We start from the raw sequence: 24,162 nt of genomic DNA, 5'->3' as shown, positions 1-24,162 counted from the left end.
TACCGAAATCGGAACAACCCACAAATTCCTGAACCGCACATGTGCCGAATGCTGCATGGAATAGCCGGTCGGGGTGGATTTTCCAGTGTGAACGAGGGAACATGCAGCTCATACTGTGTGCGTGTGGCGCTATGCGTTCGAAACCGTTGGAGTTTTCCATTTCTCCCTTCGTGAAATGAACGTCAAAAAGTATTATATTAAACTTTTATTAAAAGGATGACCATACCAAACAAAGTACAGAGTGTCTAGAAAAAAAAAGCATTCCAATACTTGCAACAACAACAATTGCATAGAACAACCTGCCAAAAACAATACACACAGTGGTCTGGAGATAAACAAGATGAAACCGGAGCTCAACCTCCCACCAGTAAGTGCTCGCTGAGGATATTTGGAGTTGAAAACTAAAGTATGTGGTACGTAATGAAAGCAATTCAGGACACAGGAACAGCAATAATGTTAATCTCAACAGGGAGCATGTTATGTGACAGAGACACGCATTTGGACAGGAAGCAGAGCTTCTGTAACACTGAAGAGATTCTGGCTGCCAACTGTGCATCCCACTAGAAATTAAAGATAATAATTTTTCCAAGCTGATGGGCCCTTGAGCAAGACACCATCTCTGCTGCAGAAGTACCAGTGCTGCCTTGTACCCTAAATAATGCTCTGACAAACCCTGGAAAGAGGTGCATGCAAAATCAGCACTTCCCAACAGTGATTGCGCACTACGACAATGTTGGAATATTTTGGGTCATGTGTGATGAAAATTGGGACCTGGACAGTGATCTTTAAACAATCATCAATACCATGAGACGCGATTAAATCAAGGCAAATGGCAAATGATGAAAAGCCTAACAGCGTGGTGGCTTGACCACGTGGTGTGGCCCTTTTTGGTTAATAAATTGGGTTAATTCTTTTCTTAATATTGCAATTTCTCCAAATCTGGCCTACCATGCTGAGACTAACCCAGAGGTCAGCCAGTAAAGCAGTCACTTATTGCATTTAGTTTCCATCCACAGCTGCTCTGCAGTGCTGCGAGAGTAGCTAAGTGTTGACAGTGCACACACACACACACACACTCAACCTCATGAGGAAATGTACCGCAGCGGGTCTTTGTAAAGAGGCTGCATCTTAAATAGCACGCAAAGCCCTGTATGTTTTTCAGACCCGATATATATATATATACCCATTAAGCTTGCGCTGTTCTGATTGAAATATTACGACAAACCACCTGTGACACTTTCTATATAAATCATGCATTTAGTCCCAGTCCGGTCATAAACTCTCTTAAAGTTTATCGACCCCTTCGGGAGGCACTTGAACATTTGAGCTCGACTCAACACCCACAAATAAATCTCTCGGCTTGTTTCCTGTCGCTATCAGCTCTGCAGGACCCTGTTAGGCCACAGAGGCTGCGAACAAAAAACTCTGAAATCTCAAGTCAGACTCATTAAAGTCACTTTTATTTTCTCTTTTGAGATGAAAAAATGTCTATTTTCCCTTGGCCAAAATGAGGATGTTTTTTTTTCCTGCCTTTACACAGCAAAGTAGTTTAATACAATTCCACACAGAAGTAAAGGCAGCAAAACTACATCAATAAGGCCAACACCACAAATAAATGCTTGGGTGAACAATAAATAATGAATATTCTTTTAAAATTCAAAATAAAGCAAGGCTATGGAATTAATATGCGAAAATCATACTTGAATATATTTTAGTAAGAAGAGTAGGGGTGACATCTGTCATTATTTGCATTCTCGTGTATATAAATCATACATAGCGAAGCCTTTTTCTATTTTATTATGCAGCTGCATCCCTGATAGCTTTGGACTACATATCTGAAGATCTTGATTATCACATTTCTGATGCAGAATTCATACTGTAGAAACACTGTACATTCATGCAGTTTTTTTAATGAACGGTCAAGGGCTGCTTTTGGAAACAACTGAATGTCGCATGATGAGCTAACCTGCTTGAATTGCTTAAACGCCAACAACAAAAAAAATCGGCGTGGGGCCGTGTGATGTGAATGTCTAGAATGGTACAAAAATGCCAATCGCTCACACTCATGAAAGCTCAATGACTCATGGGTGTCCTTGTGACAAATAAAACAGGACAATGACGAAAACATTCACGATGTGAAGAAAAGAAAAATCAGTCCCCTTGATAACGGAAGTGCATACAAGAGAACACCTATCGGACTTGATGGCTTCGTACTCCTTTTTCTATTTCCAACTGAAGCAAAAGAAGCAGCGGAGATCTTGTGTTTTTTTTTCCTCGTCCAAAATTGTCCCATTTGTTGGGGGAGTGTTCACAGTGCCAGTCGCCTAGAGGCAGTATGTTCGAAACATCCCACTTCACCAGTCTTGGTGTCGCTGAGCTGCTTTGTGGAGAAGCATATTTCTGGTCTCATCGAGTGAGGCTGGATCAGGAAGACAGATTCGATTTCATCAAGAATGTCCAATCAAGCTCCAGCACTTGAAACGTAGAAACTCCCAAGCATCGTGGTCAGCGAGGGAGTTCCACTCTGCTGTGTGTGATTGAAATATGGAGACACTACATAGACAGATACACAAACAAACGCACACAAACACACACAGCTGACTCTCCACAAGCACGCTTACATAAATGTACCCACACACACACACACACACACGCAGACAGAGCCACACGAGGGTGAGGATGATTGTGTGGATGTGTTCAGTGGCCGCAGTCCTCCCAAGCACAATCATTCTTCTGCTTGGCCAGTTTTCGAACCACTCTCTCCAGCTCTTTGCGAGACTTCTGCTCCTCCTCCAGAAACTGCTTCATCCACTTATTCTCCTGTCAAACATGCAGACAATGACAGTATTGGACAGGTTGTCTTCAGCCCCTTTCTCACTGGACAGAAAGAACACCAACACCCACTAACATCTGGCGTTTGAAGTGAATATGTATTAAATAAAATCAACAGACATTTGGACAATTATTACTAATTAATAGCATACAATTAATATTCCCTCCTTAAAGCCACCAGAATCCAGTCAGACAACATTTTAAAACGCTGATTATGGAAACAAACTTCATTGGAACTTGAGAGGTCTAAATGAACCCTTAATTCACAGAGTTAGATGTGAATCATTATATGCGCTCCTCAAAGCGACAAGACTCCACTGACAGAACCTGCAATTTGATCTCACCGATTATTGAAAGACACACTTCAAACTGTACTATATCTGTGTCTCATTTGATGTTCATAGAATGTGCTTTTTCGTCGATGAAGTTACTATAACCGTTTTGCCCGATACATTTTTATATAATGTCAAACTGTATGGTGGAAAGAGGCATGTTGGTAAAAGTGAAAACAAAAGATTATAAGATACAAAGATGAAAATGTAATCTGATACATTATCAACAGATCTGTTTCATTGAAATCCAATATCGGTTGGTCTCTAGTACATATAACCACATTCCTAACCCCCCCCAAAAATGTCAACAAAACACAATCGCACCCTTAAGAAGTAGGACGCACATGTTGCTGATACATGTATGAATTTAGGAGAAATCTACAGACACAATTAGACAGAGTGTAGTGAAATAAACACCTAAATGTGTACTTAGGATGTTGTATTTCCACTAGTCTGAAAAAAGAATGGTTACGGAGGCAAAATAGTCAAAAATTGGAAACCAGTGTTTAGGCCTCGGGGGTTCACGCTTACCTTTTTCAGGTCATGAACCTCATCTTTTAGAGCATACACAGCATCAACCAGGCTCCTGAAAGAAACACGAAAGTATTGCTCGACAATATGCATTTCTTTTTCCCTTTAAAACATCTGCTCATGCATCATGTACAACCTGGATATCAAGGTATTCCTGCCTTTCAACCAAAGATCATACTGTGCGAGGATTCATTCCTCAACACCCTGAATTACACCAATAACACATTTCTGAATCCATTTACAGTGAAAAACATGATAAAGCCGTTTGCCAAAAGTAATAATCTGCTTACTTTTCCTCAATAACTGTCTGCCCGTTGCTCTTCATCTCCTCCACAATGATCTTCTCTTCCTCTGGCAGAAGCACCTGAGGGACGCACTCTTTCCGCACCGCTGCGCACACACACACACACACACACATTAACGAGGAGGCTTGATTTATGGCTCTCTCAGCTGTTGAAGATGTGCAATCTAAGAAGGCATTCAAGAAACATTTCCCTTACATAAACGCACACCTGTGGTGGCCTGATGCAGGCTGGCCCCTGTGCAGTACGCTTCAATCACCCTCAGTATCTGAGCGTCCTCCTCCAGCGCCACCGTGCCTGTCAAGACCACAGATCATCAATATAACAATACAAAACGTCAGCAGATGGTGACGAATGCATTCCTGTTTTGCATTACATACTGCATTAGTGGACATACAATGACATTACATGTCGACACTCCCAAGTATTAAGCCATCTATCATTCTTTCGGAAGATAAAACTCCTACTTTTCCTCGTTTGAACTTCATCATCAGAGGGCTTCCGCTCTTTCTTCCTGTTGCCTGGCAGGAACTTCTTCATGGGCCGCGGGCTCTTGCTGGAGTCCTGAAGAGCCCAAGATCAAATTCAGTACATTTCTCTCTGAACACGCACACACACTGCATTTACACACCTGTAAAGCAGAGGTTCCAAACCAAACAGAATGCAAGCTTACGGGGGACGCGCATCCCTTGTGAACAAACAACATCAGAAGAACAAAATTCCATCAACAAACAAGGCAGCAAGCGTGTGGTGATGACTGTGACCAACCCAGCCATGTGATCTATCTGTGCTATCCTGCCTAACGCAGCGTCAAGAAAACAAAAATTTAAAAACACGTTTTTTCACAGTACTTATTAAATCAAGAATATTTGACCCACCACTGACTACTGGCGGGGAAGGAGAAAGAAAAAAAAAAGCTTGAAATATTCAAGCTTTCATGAATGAGATATTTTCCTTTTTTTGCTTCTGGGTTGATCTAAGGGTTTGAAAACAAGCGCACTGTCAGTTTCCTCTCCTGCGAACAATACAAGCTGAGGTGTGATGAATAATCAACGGTCTAGTCACGGTGATCATGTTAATGCAGATGGGTGGAGATAACTTATGGCACTTAAACGTCATGTTCTTATTATACGTCACATGAAGTAATTTGCCCTTCGCTGGAAATGAGAGGCTCAGTCAAACACACGACAGGAAAATAGATGGTAACCAATTGTCTGTTTTAGCAATTTAGTAAGAATCCACTTTCACGAACTCTACCACAGACTCCTAAAAGTCCCTCATGAGAATCAGGAGGAATAATTGACGGCATCATATGACTATAAAATGGAGAGTGGGAGTTTGAGGCCCAATTTCACCGACTTCCAAAGGGTGCAATGGAGAAGGGGAAAAGTCTGAAGAGATCAAAACTGCTACTACAAGTGTTGCTTGAGTTTTGACCGAATCAACATTTGAAGGAGTTCATGGATTAGAGTGAACGCAAGCGCACGGCACAAAACACATTTTCCTGATGTTTACTGAGGTTCTTTCCTCGTTGGTTTGGTGTTCTCATTGTATACAAGAGTGGGAGGGGAGGTGACGTAGAGTGATGTGCAATCAGTGGCGCACTGCAATTTGTGTCAAGATTTAGCTCCATCCACCTGCTTGATGTACATCAATAGTGCATTATGCGCAGTGCACACACGTTCTGAGATATTTGAGTCACTTTAAAGCCGGGACATTGATATTTATGGCCACTTGAGAGCAGAAGAACAAGACGCTTTAAGACGTGCGATTGCCTTATTACGCCGTTTTGTCCAACGTGTTGAACAACTGCCTTTACATCGAGCAGGCATAGAGGAGTCCTTGTGATGTCAAATACAATTGCACATTTGTATGCATGGAAAACATAGCTCCAGTCTGATTCCCCAGGAAACATGCAATCCACTTAAAGGGGAACCAAGCCCATTTTCAAAATTCATACATGTTACTCCTGGGGTCTAAGACAGTCCAAAATTATTAGTAAACATGAACAACACTCACAATTCTACAGCGCTAAAATTAAAATCTGTGATGTCATCAAGTATTAAGTCTGGTACTGCTCAATAGACAGTGAATAGACCATTTGAATGGAATTGCATTGCTTGGGTCGATGTTGATTTCCTGTCGGCTGATGTCATTCACATACACTGCAACAATATAAAAGAAGAAAGGGTCTTTATGTCACGCAACTCAACTTGTTGCCGAGCTGATGCTCTTCTTTGTTGTCAATAACTAACCAACCATATAACTGTTGATGACATATTCAGGAGGGCTAACGTAAGCCAGATCCCTGGATAATGTTTCCTATTACTGTCAGGCGGTGGCGCTAATCGCCAAAGTTTATGTGTCTAGATAAATCTGGGCCTTTGCAGCCTTTATTCCAGTAATTAACAAAATTTGCTTTAGCCAACGTTAGTGACCAATATCTCTTTTGAGAGGTCCGATATCAATTGGGTGTTAAAACCGTTAACGTTGACGCGACATAATCTTGAATTTAATGTGAAATGGTTGATTGAAATGTTGATTGAACTTTCCTAGGCCATGGAAATAGCATATTGGAATTCTTAATTTAGTTGTAGTTCCCCTTTAAAAAGAGACATGATCTCACCCATGACAGCATATTTGGGCTGCTGATTATTCAAATGTCACACATGTGCAAAGTAACACACTCAGGACTGAATGACATGACTCTGTGGTCATGATGTCCAAAAATTGCACCCCCAAGTAGAAATTAGCAGGCTACTACTGTTGCATGAGAAAGGTCATTTTTAACTTGACTCCCTAAAGGGAATGAGAAAAAAAAAAAAAAAAGAGCAGACACGCAGGGCCACAGAAAACAGGAAACCAACAGATGACAATGAGAGAGAGGAGTGAAGCAAACAGAGCAATGGCATGCCAGCACAACACTGGGGCAAACACACACACACAGGCGAACCGCATCCCACCCCCACCCCCTAACCCACATCCTTATCCACACACACAGATAGCAACAGAGTGTGATCTAACCTTACCTTCATGATATAAGACATCCTCTACAGAAGGCAGGATGGAGAAAGAGAGAAAAAGGGGAAATGTGCATGAAAAAATACGACGAGAGAAGGGTGTGATAGAGAGTTAATGGTGAACATTTGTATACCCCACTCTGCCATTCACCTATTATTTGTCTATGCAGAATAGGTTGATTACTTCAAGTAAAAAAAAAAATAATAATAATTAAATTAAATTAAAAAAAAGAGATATATATGGAGAATTTGGCAGAAAGAAGGTTATGCATTCAGAGGACTATACATGCATTCTTTGCAGGGCAGAGTAAAAAGAGCCAAATGGCTCCAAGTCTGCTTGGTTCCATTCTCACAGTGGACAAGAATCAGCTCGTGTAGTATACGTGTGTATTTAGTGTTAAAAAGTACAGGGATCAAAAAAAGTGCCTCGTCGCATGTTTACTGTCGTCAACACATCCCTAGACTGTCCATGCCAACTGAAAGTTTTAAAGAGCTGACTGATCACTTTCTTAAAGCTTCCACCTCCCACGTGGACGACAGAGTGAGAGCGCCAACACCCTCAAAGCCAAGCAGCTTTTAACCACTGGTACACTCAATGCCAGTGAGACTGTTACTGGAATTAACCTTCTCAGAATACTTCTCATACTCTGTCATGTTTCAGACACACTTGATATCTATTTACACTTGTAAATAGAATAGATTTGGTGAAATATATTCCATTTACTGCATTATTAATAACAGTCATGTACTATATTTAGGTGGCCCACACATTGTGCAGAGTACTATTCTACATATGTGAAGGGTTTTCCTGTTGTTGTCATCACAGCACAGTACAACGTTTTAAGAGTCTGTGTGACCACATGTAGTTTAGGTTATGTTAACATGTCAAACGCCACGAAGGGTTAGTTAATAAAAGGTGAATAAAAATGTCCAGCAAGAGCAAAAAAGTTACAAATCCAACATTTATCTACAAATACTGAAAGCTGCTTTGGTACAAAAGTACATTACAGGCGGCTAACATGCAAATAGATTACGATTGTAGGTAGTTGCAGTGACGTTTGCGGCACGAATATCAATTTAAATACTGCTGAATATGCGTCAATCACAGTCCAATATAAGGATTAAGGCGTGTGTCAACCTCACTTGTGTTATTTGTGTGTTTGGTGGAAAGTATTGTGTGAAACAGACTGGAGGAGGTCTGAATAAAGTAGAGACAGAAACGGGGGCCACAGAGAGGGACTTGAAGTGGAGGAGGACTGCTTGCGGTTTCTAACAATGTACTGCACCACCGCTTATAAAATATGCACATCAAGCGTGTGCAACTCTACAACCTCCTACCTCTTTGTATCCCAGTGCAGCAGAGGGTTTGAGGGGAGGCGCAGGGCGCAGACAGCTGAGAGACCAGGGCTTGCTGATCTTTGGCGGTTCCAGGGGGCCTCGACTGACGGCGCTGAGGCTGCCCGGGTGGGACAGGTGAGTGGGGGTGCTGACCATGCTCAGTGGCTTGCCCTCTACAGTCTACGTGAGACGAAGAAAGGAAAGAAGAGTGTGTGGGAATCATACGTGCAATGAAAGATGAGCCTGTTTTTCACACCTCAGCATGTTGCAGGGTTCACTCTTGGTATTGTTTTGACGGTTTACTGTCTGTGTGTGTGTGTGTGTGTGTGTGTGTGTGTGTGTGTGTGTGCACACTAACCTTTGAGATGGTTCCTGCAGGGCTTCCTCCTTTGGTAAAGGGCTGAAGGTGCTCCAGCCATTCTTGTAACTCCTGGGCACTGCTGCAGAACACTGTAAAACGATCGATCATGCCTCCTGCAGCACATGAACACAAAAGCACACGCACGCTTCCTTCAGTGAAGGTCACATATACCGCAGCTGACAAAAGTAGAACTACAACAGCCAATTACGTGAAACGCAGGTGTCTTTTAGAGACAAAGATGTAACAGTGTAAGGCAAGAAGAGCAACATGTTTTGGTGGAGACCTCCATTTCTTAAGACCTTCACACACCTGGAGCGTGACAAATAAACTACACAAAAATGCAAAATACCCACTTGTGAATTTTGTCCAGGGCTTTTATTGTGAAAGGTAAGAACCGAAGGAATGGACCTGGTATGCACTGGCTCGGTCACGGATAAAAGTTTTCCGTCATGGTTCGGACTACGGAGATTTTGAGTTCATATAAACATAAAGAAAAGGAGCAACGCGACTGTTTGATGCCTTTATTCGCGCTGCGAAAACTCAGAAAAATGTCTTTTCGTGAAAGTATTCATGACAAAAACAGTTCAAAAAATATATTGAAGTGCAAATGAATCAAATGAAAAAAACACCAGCAGTGTTTAAAGGCCTTTACTGTGGAAGTAAAGGATGATCTGAATCAAATGTTTTATCTATATCCAAGCGTGTAGCAACTGAGGCAAATCTGATCTTTTTTTTCAGACTGCGTACAGCCAGCAGTATGGATATTTCACAGGGAGAAGGACTGCCTCGACAGCTAGTTTACATTTAAAATGTGAAGTATTGTCATATGAATTAGTTCCCCGGGATTAGACACGGTAAGAACACTGTAAGAGTTTTGAAGACAGTCCCACGACTCTTTATTTGGCTGATGCTTCATCTACGATTCTTTATTTGGGTTACAATCTAACACACTGTATTACTGCTGTATCTTCGACGAAACTGAAGAAGATGAGTCAGAATTTTGTCCAGAGCTTCAAATGCAAACCTGTAATGTCCAAGGCATAGTGGGCATTGTCTGCATCCTCTGCTTGTCTTGTTACTGTGGTGCCTGTCAGTGGCAGTCTTCCCTGAATGGGACAAGCAAAGGGAGAGGAAATAAGATACCAGCATATCATAAGTAGGACTTGTCTTCGATATCTTGTTATAGCCTGAGATGAACGCCATTATGTGCCCACAAAAATGAAAACTCAGACAAATAGGAAATAAATACTCATGAAGGACTGATGTAGGAGACATAATGTATCCTGTGTTGCTCACCTGATAAATAAAGCCACTCATCCGGGGACTGGCAGAGAGCATGACTAACATGTTAGGGAACAGCATTAGGTAGCGCTCCTCTTTTTCCTGCAAGAAAGAGGCAAAAATGAAACCATCATTATCGCTGACGCTGGCATATTTTAGCTCACGTTAGCAACTAGGAACTGGTTTGGCAAGGCTGTTGATTGTTATGTAGATGGGAAATAAGACGGGCTGCCAAGACAGTTGGTATGGTGATTAGTATGGTGGTTGGAAAGCAGTTAGCAGTGATAAAAACATAAAGGAGGGTGAATCCAACCACAGACTCAAAGTCGACCCCTGCACAGAAACCACACAAGAAAGAGCTGGTTTTTCAGTATGCGTATGGCCTACATACTGTAGGTTTCTGCTACAAAACATGAGGGGGATGCTGAATTACCAAAAGGGGAGGTCTTCATTTTGCACACACGGTTCATTGGGAACCCTAGAACACATTTAGGCTAAGTTATATGATTCACATTTGTTTTAAATAATGACACACTTCTGGGCATCAGGGCTGTTACTCGTAATAGAGAGACTTGGCATTAGTCAAACAAATCTAGAGCACTTCACCTCGAGGTGCCATTCACACTTCCTCTGTCTGCTTACCTGCCCCATGCATTCTCAATCTAGGACAAAGTATATATATATAGATATATAGAGATCTAAAATAAAGCATTTAGGCCGTGAAAATAAAAGAATTGGCCTAATCTAAATTTGGACTTATGAAAGGAAGGAACGTAAGATTTATTGCACATTTCCTGAACTATTTAGGGTCATTGCAGCTTTTTTACATTGACTGTGAAATTATGACAACTGCATGTCTAACTGTAAATCATATGTTATAGGGGAGCAGGAGAGGTACCCAGTAGGCTTCATTGAGAAATGGATATGATCATTTTAATGTGACGAGAAATTACTCCAGTATTCCAAAGTTTATTAGAAATGGCAAAAGAAGCTCATGGAAGTCCGTCTTACAGTCTTCTCTGTGCATGCAAAAGCACATTTTGGGCTTCGCAATGCAATAAATCCTTGAACACTTTCCCTTCCTTCTATTCTCTTTGACTGAATTAAACCCAGCTGATTCTAATCTACAGCTTTCTTCCTGTATTTCGTCAAACCCGACACGTCTCTCACCTCACTGGACCCATTTTTTACGTGGACCTGGGACATGTAGGCCACGTAACCCAGGCTCTTAATGCTGTCTCCCTCCCAGCCACACACTGGTTCTGACAAGATCTGGAGCTCCAGGTTCTTGCGCTTCCGCAGCTCCTGGCACTGCATCTAAACACACACACACACACACACACACACACACACATACATCATTTAGTCAATGAAGATGCAAAAACATTTTATAATTCATTAGAATAATAAGATATATAGGGCTACACTGGATAAAATTGGAAAGAACTTGGAGCTGATCTGGAAATAGTTTTGCTGATATCTTTTTCTAGATTACTGGATTTGAAGAATTCCAGTCCAATTTACCCAATGTCAAGTATGTGACACACACACTCCTACAACACAAGGTGGTTTCTTGTCTTTTAGAAATAATGAGTAATGAGCAGCAGGGATTTTTTCCCCACTGTGGATATGGCTTTGAAAAATGGAAACGTTTACTTCAATATTTACTGAATACATTTCTTTGTCATAAGTATATGGAGTAACCTGCAAAATAAAGTAGCATGTTTTCAGGTGCTGGGCAGGGGCTCTCCCTCCTCAAACAGGAAAAATGACATGTCATTTTCCACTGCACATTGTGCAAAAAAAAAAAAAAGAAGTTCTGAACACGGAGAGCTGCAGAGGTGTAACTGGCGTTTCATGAGCCCCTGCCTACCTAACCACTTGAAAACACAAAGACAAATGAGACTTGCAAATTACAAGTCAGTATCGGGTGAAGGGTTTTTTTTCCCTGTGCAGCTCTGCTGAAGAGACATGTGAGTCACCTCAACTATTCTTACTAGGAACTCCCGAGCTATACCGAGGAAACTGTGTCTCAGAGTGATGTTCACTCAGGTACAGTGCGGTTACGCGTTTCTAATCCAACTCTTCTAAAAGGTGGCATTTCAGTTCACACCCACTGCAGGAACAACATGATCATCAACATGCAGCACACACGGACATTGTTTCTTTCACCCTCTCGCCCTCTTGTTTCTAAAGTGCTACGTTATGTCATTTGTGTGTTACCCGTCTGACAACCAAAGGTGACATCATAAAAACTATACAAATACTCACAAATAACCCAAACATGAGACTGATTTCATGCGAGTGATACGGTCAGTTGGTTAACATTAAGAGACTAAACATACAGTTGAAAAGCAACTTTACTTAAAGCTGGGGTCAGCAGAAGGGACGTCAGCGGTTAACCACAGAGAACATGTCTGACCGTTTATGCATGCCGGTCTGTGGGTTAATTCAACATGTCAACCATTTGAGCTGTTCAGACAGGACACATCGCGGCAAGCGCCGAGGCCTTTCTTCAAAGCCGTGCATCTGCATTTAACTGCCAATAGGAATGCCCTCTCTCTGAAATGACCTGTGATTGGCCAAAGTCTCCCGTCACCGGCTAGACTTTCTAAATCCCAAAAACAGAGCCAATAGGAGGCGAGGACAAGTCTGTTTTCTCTCGGACCACTTGAAACGTAATTATGGAATTTACGCCAAATGACGCCAAAAAAAACAACAAAAAAACCTTCCTACCCCAGCTTTAAGCCACATTTTATCCTTTTGAATTTTGTTGGGACGATAAATCAATAAATGGACAAAAAAAAAGATGCAACCCAATAATTGAGAATCGACATGAAGAGCCCCCTGGATGTTACCAGACTTACCACGAGGCTCCTGAATGCTGCCGTTGCCTTTACAATGTCAGCATAGTCTGGGTGGGCTTCCTGTGGAGGAAAACAAACAACACATCAACAAACATAGCAGCCTAACTCTAAATGTTAAAGCACATAGTATGTATGCTGTAATATATACGCATAAGGGCTTTTAACTTTACATTGACATACATTGTCAGACATTGGATGCCATTTAGTTGTTGGGCAAAAATAACAACACTGATAGTATTTTCAATTCCTTTATCAAATAAATATATTTAATTACATATCATTTCAGCATATATTTAAACATTCTAAGTTTATTTCTATTTCCTGTACCTCCACATGTCTCTCCAGCTCCTGCCACAGTGTGGGGTATTTGTCCAGCCTCATGAAGGGCTTACTGAGACTGGTGGTCAGGGTCAGGATCCCTGGAGAACTGGCTCCTTGGCTCTCCATGAACTTGTCTAGTTCCTCGCTGTTAAACACACAAAAACAAACGCTTTTCACGCTCAGTTTAGCTTTTTAAGATGCTTTTATGGGGATAAACTACAGTGTGCAGAGCAGCACGCCCGACTGTACAGGTCAAGGACTACTCAAAGACACGAAACATTGCGTCAACTTGAAGATTTACTTCAATATAAAGTTTCGAATTTTCACAAAATATATCTGTGAGTCCAGATGGTACACACACACACACACACACACACACACACACACGCACACACACAGTAGTATTGGGATTTAATACATTTTGCACACAGAAATGGTTTTATCATCTCGTAAAATTTCCAAAGAGAGAAATTGAACAACATTATGCTATCTGTGTAGGTTAAGTGGAATCGATCTATTTATAGATACATACATTTGTTCCCACAGAATTAGCATGAAACAATCCTTTAAAAAGGCAAAACTATATACTGTGAAAAGCTCTCAGAATTCAGATTTCCTGACAGCGAACACATGACATTTAAAATACCTAACCACTTTTTAAAGGCGTCCACGTATTTGTCATTGCTGTAAGAACCACTAACACGATGACAAAAACCCACAGCCTATCACACCGGTTGTGCATGTGAGAATGGACCACAGATAACTGTAATGGTGTTACCGGTAATAACATTAAAAAGACAAATTAGGTCATCGTTTTTTTTGCACTTTCCCCTCTTGCTATATGCTCTCACTTCACTGCAAACTTAAAAAAAATGTGCTTTGAAAGTAGCGCCATTCATGAGTTTCCATGATCTAAAACTTGAATCATAGGGTATCCTGTAGCAACACGAACTGGTAACATTGAGTAAATGTGAATGTCACAGAAAAAGGCTCCTGCAACTGAAATGCAAATGTGCTTACTGTGAAAAAGCGCCTCGCTTGCCTGTCAACATAACCACAATGACAATGTATCCTGTCAACAGTCTGCTTCCTGTGAGTAATTCAACCTAACCTGCAGCTCACTGTGTAGAATCGGACAAGCCGCTTCTACATTACTCTATATCAATTCAACTTTGTTTTGCTGTTTCACAGAGACTCTGACCAATGCGAAACAGATTAATAACAGTCGGCGCCCCTCAGGGAGAGTGACGCTCTTTAACAGTGACCGGGTTGAAGGAAACCTTCAGCACTCAGGGGACTCGGTGTAACTGCTCAGGCTGAGTTAAGCTCCCTGGTCACTTACGGATTGGAAAGCCTGACACCGTGTGGTTGGAAGTTTAAATGAACAATGTCAACAGAAATATATGAAAAAAAAATACTGTGAATTAGACAGGTGAGTAAGCAAAGTCTGAGGGCATTTAGGTTGGTTATGTTAATGCTTTCCAACCTTTTTTACCCTCGACACCTTTACACATTACATTGCATGGCCGAGTTTTGAGCAACTCAATGAAATCGTGATTATTCCTTCTCAGACCCTTTTATTTGAATACATTTTAGGTAGGAAGAGTTTAAACAAGACTGAAAATTTGTCGAGCAGAATAATATTTTTCTCTTATTTCCTACCCAAGACATCATCTCATGACCTCTTCAATTCATCTTGTGAACCCTGCTGGTTTATAGCAGAGGGTGAGGGATTTACTACCACAGAGTAGTAACCTTCATTCGTTGAGCGAGTCTACCACCATGAGGCACCATTGAAGTCAATCAAATGCCTGAACAGCAGGGCTATCACATTTGCACTATTCATCCCAACTGTCAAAATATCTTGATGATTAAGAATCAGACTGGTCTTTGTTGTGGTGAACGGCTGCGGCATGACTGACCTGTGGTCAGTGAGGATGCAAACAGCTGAAGGATGGCTGGAACAGTAAGCCAGGTACAGATTCTTGATCTGACACATCAGGTTTAAATAGCAGCCCGCCACTCGCTGCTGGCCCTCTGGGACTCTGCGAAGACAGAAGAAAACAGTTGAGTGAAAGAAGAAGGAGAGATATGAGAGAGAGAGAGTATAAAATTGCATTGATGATATACTGAATAATTTCCAAATAACTGAAAAGCTGCCATTATTCAGGGGGTCTTGACTGACAGGTAGAGTACAAGAACTTTCTGGCAAATTACAGGTCTTTGACATTCAACTGATTTCTCATCGGATTAACAGATTAACCACACAATCGTAATATATTAAGATTTCTTAAACTGAATTTGATAGCGATTCCCAGGTCTTGAAACGATACAGTTTACACTACTTCAACAACTGCAGATACTTCACATTCCTACCGGCCATTTCTCTCTAGAAGCCTTGGATGCCAGAGTTTCCCAACCAGTGCATGAATGCACCAAATGAATGATTGCAAACATAGTAAATATATTGGGCTGCATGTTGACTATGATGGATTAACTATTTTAAAAAATAATTCAATGTTTGCAAGTTGGTTTCTGAGCCATGAATGAATAAATAGGAGGGAATGTCTGGGAGGGAGGAAATTATTCCAAAACTGTAATCAAGTACGGTACGCTTTGCGGAACACTTGGAAGTAATGTATCGTATGTGTGCAGTGTAGTAAATGACCTTCTATAAAACATAAATGAATACTAGAATGGTCTTCTAAAAGGCTTTTGATTGTGTACAATACAAGCACAGCAGAGTGCACACTGTGGTCCAAACTTTGCTCTCCACTAAGATGAGTTTATTAAATAAAAAAAAACTGACCAAACAGCAAAAAGTTTCCATGGAGGTCCGGGTCCAGCATGACTTACTTGGTACAGTCCTCCAGAGACACACACAGTCCCTGCTGGAAGGTGAGTATCTCCTCCAGGTTTCCACAGAGGGTGGCGCTGTCTGCACTGCTCAGCCTGAACACACACATATTTAGCATTAGCGGAGGCAATAGCGACTGTTCTGCATCAGGCATGACGAAAGAAAGTACAGTGAGCTTCATCACAATTTCAGTGAATTCAAGAATATTTACTTATTTCTGAAACGTTAATTTCGTTTATAGAATTACACATTGCCCTGTGGATTCGATTATTTGCCCATTAATGGATCTGATCTTACTTGTCGCTGGCTTGCAGGGGTCGTAGATAACAACCGAGCACCGTTTGTAATTCTTTGACAAACTCCCGCTCGTGTTCCAAGATGTCCTGTACCACCTGCAGCAGCAGCACAATCAGCAGAACAGTTAAAGTTGGCAGATTTCAAGAATGGTAAATGTCTCCTAAAAAGTAAAATGTTCCGGGTAAAACTAGTTAATAATTATCCGGATTATTTTTGTTTTTATTAGTCCATAATACTGCATCAGTCCTTTTGTTATCGTTAGTTCACTTAAAAAGTGAGAAAATGTTAGGCCTTGCTGACAGAGGGCGGTTTGAAAATTGTGAGGTTACTTACAAAATGTGTCAAAATGAAAAACAAGATAACTGAAATAAAACAAACAAAAATAAAGAAAACTAATTTGAAAAGCAGACACACTGATGCCATGGTCACTAAGTCAGTATGAGCTGCAGGTATTTCGACAAACTGACAAACAGTTAAGATTTAAGAATGACAAATACATTTTAAATGTGTGAATTCCTGCTTTACGTATGATTAAGATCCACACAAAAACACTTTTTGTGTATAAGCGAAGTGACGTAATGAATAATGATATTTTTACATGAATTTGACTCACCACACTGTAGTAGTTCTTGGTCAGCTGCGTGCCTTTAGGAGACAATGTCTTCTCTGTAGAGGAGATAAATAAAAAGGATGAGAGCGCTCCTCAAATCTAGTTCATTAGAATCATCAAATATATATATATATTAAAGAAAACTAATTTGAAAAAAAAAAAAATATATATATATATATATATATATATATATATATTTATTATTATTTTTTTTTTTAAACTTCGTACTGAATATCTCAACAAAAATTTTAAACTAATTTAAAGAAAACAAATTACTGCCTTGCGGTTGTTTTCCTCTCCTACCCCGAGATGCCGTTTACATCAATGTCCATCCAAAATGTCTTCACGTCATCATTTTACCCTTTTAAACATTTGTGTTACAGCACCATCACACTCAGGAATCCACGATCCTGGTTGTGTGACCAAACTCACCGCAGGGTTTGATCTCCCGGACGTAGTTGCTGGGGAACCAGCCCGTCTTGCCGTTGAGTGAGCCCTCCCACCATCCGCCATCCTCCTGCCGCATCACATGGATCAGGTCGCCTTTGTTGAATGACAGCTCGTCCTCATTGTTGTGCTTGAAGTTGAAGCGAGCCTTCACCATCAGCTGCCCACCTCCACCGTTCTCAGGCATCTCCTGTTGGCGACACGGTCAAACTAATTGGGTGCATCAGCAAAAAACATCTGTGTGTTTGTACATATGTAATTCTAAAATGTATTCACACAATCTTTAACCTGCATGTTTTGATTTTAAATTTGGCGTGAATGTGTATTCATCTGAGGTAAACAACAACGAAATGACTTTAATTCAGGGTAGAAATGTACAAGATGTGGAAAGTCAAATTGGGGTGTACAAGCAAATACAGACGAAAATACAGAAGGTACCGTACCACCGATTTGGATTGTCTACGCAGAGAGCCTTTGGATTTGGAGAGTGTGTGTGAAGATGTCGACTGATTAGGAGAGTGAGCGCCGGACTGCGAGCGTGACCTCTCAGCAGCACATTCTATGGACACACAGAGGAAATATGGAAAGACTTTACTTCGGTTACATTGACGTCTGAGCCTTGACTCCCTGGCCTTGTTCTCATCAGGTGAACAACTTCAGCACACACACACACACACACACACACACACACACACACACACACACACACACACACACACACACACACACACACACACACACACACACACACACACACACACACACACACACACCTTTTACAATGCCTGATAGAATCGTCCATTTTAACCAAAACTGGCACACGGCTACACAATAAGATAAAGCAGCTGTAGGAGGAATGGCTACATGCAGCCTTTAGATCATAGTACAAAGTGATCGCTCCTGCTGTCTACGTGTTGGTTCAGCAAATATTCATTCTGGTTACTTGGCACATATTTCACAGAATTTCCTCCAAACCTGTCTCTTATCTGAAGTGCAGTTCAGTGAAAAATGCTAAATCTAAATTTATGCCACCAACATGCTTTCCCCTCTACAGTGTCATCACTCATCACTGTGCCTCTGCAGCAGAGTCACGGTGATTTATGGTCAGTGGCTGCCAGCTGTCCTGCAGCAGAAGTGCAGTCCTTGAGGTGCACTGACATAGCTATCAATTTTTGTCGCTAGTCCTCACTTGAAAAGTGACACACGGCAGCCCCTGCAACCTCTTACGAGCTAACAAGCAGAAAACACATTCACAGAGGACAGACTGCCCATCAAATGCCAACTGGATGCCAGCCAGGTCCACTGTCTAATCCTCGTGCAAATCACAGAAGAAAGAAAATAAATAACAGCACCCTACTAGCCTTAATAACCTCTTATTCAGATCCAATAAGGACTTCAGACCGGTGCAATAAAACGGACAAACGCTATTGTGCACTTTCACTTACGGGCAGTAAAATGTGCTCCGGTAACACTTTGTGTAATCTTGTTTCCTCAGCAGATCATGTATGCAATGAATCTATGCAATGTATGGACAAAAAGCTGGAGATTCCCCACTGCTGTCCTTATGCCGAGACGTCAGGGAGGGCCGACTTGACATGATGAAAGCGACACCGAGGGCAGACAGGGCGGTCCACATGTACTACAGGTTGGGCTCATGGTCCAGCATGCCACTCCCAACACCCACAGAGGAGCCTAACAAGCCCTTCTGTCAGCTACACTCTGTGCTTACCACAGCTATTTATGTATGCAGGCTATGTTCAAAAGCATTTACCCTAAACAAACGTTCATACCGAGAACAGAAATGTCAGGAGCAAAGCCAGGAGAGGATAATTGATGGAAAACACAGAGGCCTCTTGTGTTTGATCATATCAACTAACTTGTGACTAATCCACTTCCAATCAAGTTCACTTTTGAAGATGGGAGAACAGCTGCTGGTAGTGTTGAAACAATGAGCCGATTAATTGATGGGTCAAAAATCATACGGCAATGAATCCGTTCGGGAATTTATCAAGCAAAACATGCCGCGTATTTGCAAAAACTAGCATATTATTAGTGAGGATTTGGTGCCTTTGTCTGTTGTGCATCATTGAAAATTGAATAACTGGAAGACATCAACCTTTTCAATATGTTCTGACATTTATAGAGAAATCATTAAAACAGAAAGGAAAATAATTATGAGCCGCAGCAACGGCAATATCGCACTGCATCCAACATTATGATTAATCATGAGGCTCGCAGAGGCGGCCGATTGATCCAGAACCGCTGACTAAACAATTCTAAGGCTGCTGGTTCTCTGGCCGCTGTGAACTGGAGACTAGAGGGAGACTGGTTTAACCCCTTCAGTGCCCCCAAACAAGGACTCTCAAAAGAAAAGCAATTAGCCTATGGGGGTGCTGGACTGTGAACCATTTTATGCTTATTGAAGAAACGCTCTTGAGAAGTGTGTGGGGTGTGTGTGCGTGTGTGATATACTACATTATGCACTTTGCTTCATTCTGAGCTCAATCCAAATGTCAAAAACATAAAATAAACAAGAGGATATTATTAAGGGTGTCTCGATGGATGCACATGAGTAAATATGGCACCCAGCATGACACAAACACACACTGCCATGCCAGCTGCCCACGGGTAACACACACACACACACACACAATCATGATTTGCAATGGCTGCATGGACAAAGTCTGTGAAACCATCATAGCACATCACCTGCTAATATGTAGCGGCATGTACCGTTTTTCACTATCCAAGCTTGTTTATTGGAATGTTTGCATCAAGTGACAGGGGAGGTAGAGTAATATACAGACTTCCATTGAAGTCAGGATTCATTTTCACACATCAGGATACCGTAACGTGAGACCAAATGCTACTACTCAATTATATTTGATGCTGTACTTTCAGAGAGGACACGTTTTCATCAAGAATCCCCCAATATTGGAGGCACAGAGAGAGAGAACGAGAGAGAGACTGCAAAACTCTTACCTTGTGTGGCAAAGTTGACCGCCATCAAAGTGGTCAGCACCTTGCCAAAATTCTCGCCAGTGTATAGCCACTCTGGTTCAAACCCCTGGGTGGAAAAGGAACCGAGAAGATGGCATAAGACCAAAAAACCCAAACACATCTGTTCATACAAGCCGGAATCCACCAGATGTGGAAGAAGAGCGAGTAAAAAATGAGACGCTCTTCTACTGATAGCACAGACCTGAGCCGTAAAGCTTAATAAGTGGACACAGAGACGGCACAAACAATAGAGAGACACACACACACACACACACAATGAAACACACAGGGATTGATAAAAGGCGACATGTTGAGCATGACCTATATTTTTCTTAGTAGTTTGTGATAAAACAGACAGTACCAGACTCATTTGCAATCACACACACACAAACACACAGTCACACTGCTTGCTCACTCACTCTGTCTCAGACAGCTATCTTCTTTCCTCTAGCAGATAAGGTTTCCCATTTTAAATAAAACATCTTAAATGTAGTGATGTAAATATACAGTGATGGGTTATGTAGAACCTCATCTGGAGTTAAAGCAAGTGTGACCATTACATCTGGAGGTATAGGATCGGCCGTAGGGTCTACATGACCACTTGGATTTACTCGGCTTACTTTTCATCACTTAAAAAAAACATCACGTTACGCAAAATGTTTCTGTGCCACTGGTTTCAACAGTCGAAAATACTGGGAAAAACCCGTTTGCATTGATAAAACAAAATGGAGAATGTGGGTCTTACGTCACAATATTGACCAGTAATAAATGTTGCCGGTATTGACCATCTTGACCATTGTCAGCGCCAGTAGTCTCAACGAGTCATGTTGTGAATACATGCTACTCTGAAGCTGTAGCAGTGTGTAAAATCACAACAAATAAATCATCTCATGCAGCTTATAACGCAGCAAAAACTAATCTGTGGCACTGAGCGGTAATTGGTGCTTCCTCTTTCTGCATCTCAGGGCAGAAGTGAAAGCAGTATAACTGCTCTCTTTGTGCAGTCATGGGACAAGCAGCCACCATTTGCTATGGAGAGAAAAAGTTCTCTAACCACGATCACATCACTGAGCATAAGGATGGGTAGGGCCGGCTGTAGCACCACAGACATCCCTCGACTTGTAACGTTGGACAGAGGCAAAAAAACGCCTGCAGCATGAGCTACTGGCCGCAGAAGGTCTAATTATGGGCTACGGCAGGGTGGCTGGATAAAAGCAAAGGGGACCTCCCAGACATAACAAGCCAGCTGGGCAGGACTACTGAACCACTTGCTTTGAGCGAAGCTTGCGGACTCAATTAGCCATTTAAAGAAACCAACTGATGTGACTCAAGACCAGAAAGGACTATTTATGAAGCTGGAGGAGAAATTACTGTCCAGTGTGGCAGAAACAGGGAAAACTCCCAACATCTGTGAATGATTTGAACCTCTTTTTTTTTTTTTTAAGCAATACAGCCCTGCAGTGTTTGGCCAGAGGATTGTTTTAACCTGCATGCAAAAAAATAAAAAAATATCAATGTCACTGCAGTATGGAAGAGAAAATGAATATAAAAAGGAAGAAAAGACTGTTTAAAAGTAAGTTGTGGCCATTAGAAAACAACTAGTCAGAGCAGTTCCCCTCCTGTCTGCAGAGTGAGAGTGACTGACAGCATGGACGTGCGAGGAAAACAGATGCCAGCAGTAAGCAGATCACAACACAAGCAAGAGCGTGTCAAAATGAGCACTGTGGGCTGCAGTGGGCTCAGGAGAGTTAAGTAAAGAGATAATGAAAGAGAGAGCAGAGCAGGCCATGTCAAAGCACACGAAAGCAGACAGACACATAAGTACTTACCTCCACTTTCAAGGACGAGCATCCTTTTAAAAACTCCTTGATATTGGTAATGCAGTCGGCTTCAGCTCTCGGCTCCTGGCAATACTGAGCACACACACACGAAATAGATGTATATACACAAACCACGGCTTAGAAGGCAACAACAGACAGACATCTGACACAAGCACGTATGTAACGCCTACGTTGCTGTCATTTCAGTTACACAGAAAAAGTAACATTGCTGCAGCACATCCGAGTGCGGTAAACCTGCAGTTAACTAAATATCTGGAGTCTTTCTACGTCTCATTCGGGCATATTTAACCGTCAACAACACAGAATCATCAAAGTACCCGGTTTTAAGCCAAACATCCGCTCACTTTTCAAACTTTCAAAATAAAGTTGTATTAATGGTCGCGTTAAGACGTTCGAGAAGGAAATATGGAGGACAAATTTGACTTTTCGCTGCTTGTAAGTAAAGCCCAGGCTGTATGACAACCACACAGAAGGCGCAACAAGCTAGGCAGGGTAGTTAATTATAAAAGAGAGAAGTTACTACTTCCGGTTTTATTCTAGTTCAGCTGTCTTCACGCGGTTTTTTTTCTAAAGGGGGAGGTCGCGACGGTAAGAGCCGTTCAGGAGGAAGTGACGAGCTGTCTCTGCAACTGTTATTTGTCATTATCAACTTCTCAACAAGCTAAGCATGTTGTTAACGTGGAGTAACATGTCGAAAAAAAGTTGTCGAAAAACTGCATCCCGTGTAACCCCCTGCGCGAGCTCTCCAATATGGTCCTTGTCTAATGTTTCACGCGCTCTTCTCTACCGAATTTGTCCTGTTTTGGTGGGTGTCCACACCGAGTCACTCAAGTCAAGAATGCGGAACATTTTTGCTCGCGTCACAGGAAACCACATCTTAAGATCTCACAAGTCACAACTCAACAAAATGCAGCTTTTAATTCGATGCATACGGCTCCACACCATAACGCACTATTAAAACTTAAGGGCTCGAGCACAGTGAGCTACAAAAAAATAACAAGGCCTGCTGCAGGGAGAAGTTCTTGTCGGTATCATTTTCATCAAACCCCTCCCTTCCTTTCGCCAGGAGCAGTCGATCGTTTGGCGTTTGTTGACTTAAATTTACTTAAATCAACAACTCACCTTGGGAGTAAAGCCAGGTATGAGCCGCTCCGCGAGCTTGCACAAGACGACCCCATCCTTTAACGATGTTTTCAAAAACTCCTCCGGATCCGCTATATTCTTTTTAGGCGAGCTGAGCACTCCTAGTGATATTAACCACGTTACAGTCTGCTCCTCTGGATTCATAGCTCCACAAAACGAGCATTGCCTAAGCACGCATTTCTAAAAAAAAACACACGAACAAAAAAACAAAACTGGCGGCCTGTTCCGTATCAATATGCAACTCACATCCGCACTTCTGCTAGAAGTTTAAAAAAAAAAAGAAAAAAGAGGCGGTGCGGGGAAGGACGACTCTGTTTCTACACGCAAAACTGATGATCACCCCTACTGGCAAATAGGCACCTCAACAATATTCAGGACTCGTTTTCCTCTGCAAAGCACCACATATTGGCCGAAGGCACTTTCTCTAATATTATGTTACAAGTATAAGTGCATCAATGAACAGGAAACACCACCAGGGAGATGATATCTGACGTGCATCAGCATATTTTGCAACAGAAAAAAGAAATGTAGGAATAACTGGTTCTTTGATGACACGGTAAGCTGTGACTTTTGCCATGTCAACTTATTTCTAGATGTTGCATTGTGACATTTGCAGGAGGAAACATGTTGGCCTCAATGAATTTAAATATTCATTAAAGTAAAAGCTGATGTTGACGCTCATCACCATTACAGCTTCAGAATCAGGTAAACAAAAAGTTTGTCATAAGCAGGTACATTTTAACTGTACTAACCAATTTGGGTTAGAATTGTACTAATTGAGC

The 24,162-nt window shown here is 41.7% G+C and overlaps 1 protein-coding gene across 3 annotated transcripts; it reads right to left on the bottom strand.

Annotated features, from left to right (window-relative positions):
• Positions 1-192: 192 nt before the first annotated feature.
• On the bottom strand, positions 193-23,597 carry arhgef6 (Rac/Cdc42 guanine nucleotide exchange factor (GEF) 6). 3 transcript variants are annotated; one of them, XM_079269325.1, is made up of 22 exons: positions 23,360-23,597; positions 22,226-22,309; positions 20,379-20,463; positions 17,840-17,955; positions 17,382-17,586; positions 16,953-17,005; positions 16,340-16,434; positions 16,042-16,137; positions 15,108-15,230; positions 13,192-13,330; positions 12,865-12,924; positions 11,168-11,314; positions 10,013-10,099; positions 9,741-9,822; positions 8,714-8,829; positions 8,356-8,535; positions 7,027-7,047; positions 4,465-4,561; positions 4,196-4,294; positions 3,986-4,085; positions 3,696-3,750; positions 193-2,820 (listed from the first exon to the last, which is right to left on the bottom strand). In XM_079269325.1, the coding sequence occupies exons 1-22, from the start codon at positions 23,522-23,524 to the stop codon at positions 2,698-2,700; spliced, it is 2,328 nt and encodes a 775-aa protein (XP_079125451.1). In that variant the 5' UTR covers positions 23,525-23,597; the 3' UTR covers positions 193-2,697. The 3 variants fall into 3 exon arrangements, with proteins under 3 accessions (XP_079125451.1, XP_079125452.1, XP_079125453.1); XM_079269326.1 differs by having other exon boundaries at positions 4,208-4,294; XM_079269327.1 differs by lacking the exon at positions 7,027-7,047 and having other exon boundaries at positions 4,208-4,294.
• Between the last annotated feature and the right edge of the window lie 565 nt (positions 23,598-24,162).

Source organism: Melanostigma gelatinosum, assembly GCF_949748355.1.
Source record: "Melanostigma gelatinosum genome assembly, chromosome: 5".
Classification (NCBI taxonomy): Eukaryota; Metazoa; Chordata; class Actinopteri; order Perciformes; family Zoarcidae; genus Melanostigma; species Melanostigma gelatinosum.
This window is presented reverse-complemented; position numbering and strand designations above follow the sequence as displayed.

Bases quoted from the DNA above. Each gene is read 5' to 3' on its own strand.
- arhgef6 (XM_079269325.1), bottom strand. From the start codon at position 23,524: ATGAATCCAGAGGAGCAGACTGTAACGTGGTTAATATCACTAGGAGTG. The intron at 13,331-15,107 runs GTCAGTCATGCC...TGTGTTTAACAG, and splicing joins TGCATCCTCACTGACCACAG to CGAGGAACTAGACAAGTTCA. The intron at 12,925-13,191 runs GTACAGGAAATA...TTTCCTCCACAG, and splicing joins AGCTGGAGAGACATGTGGAG to GAAGCCCACCCAGACTATGC.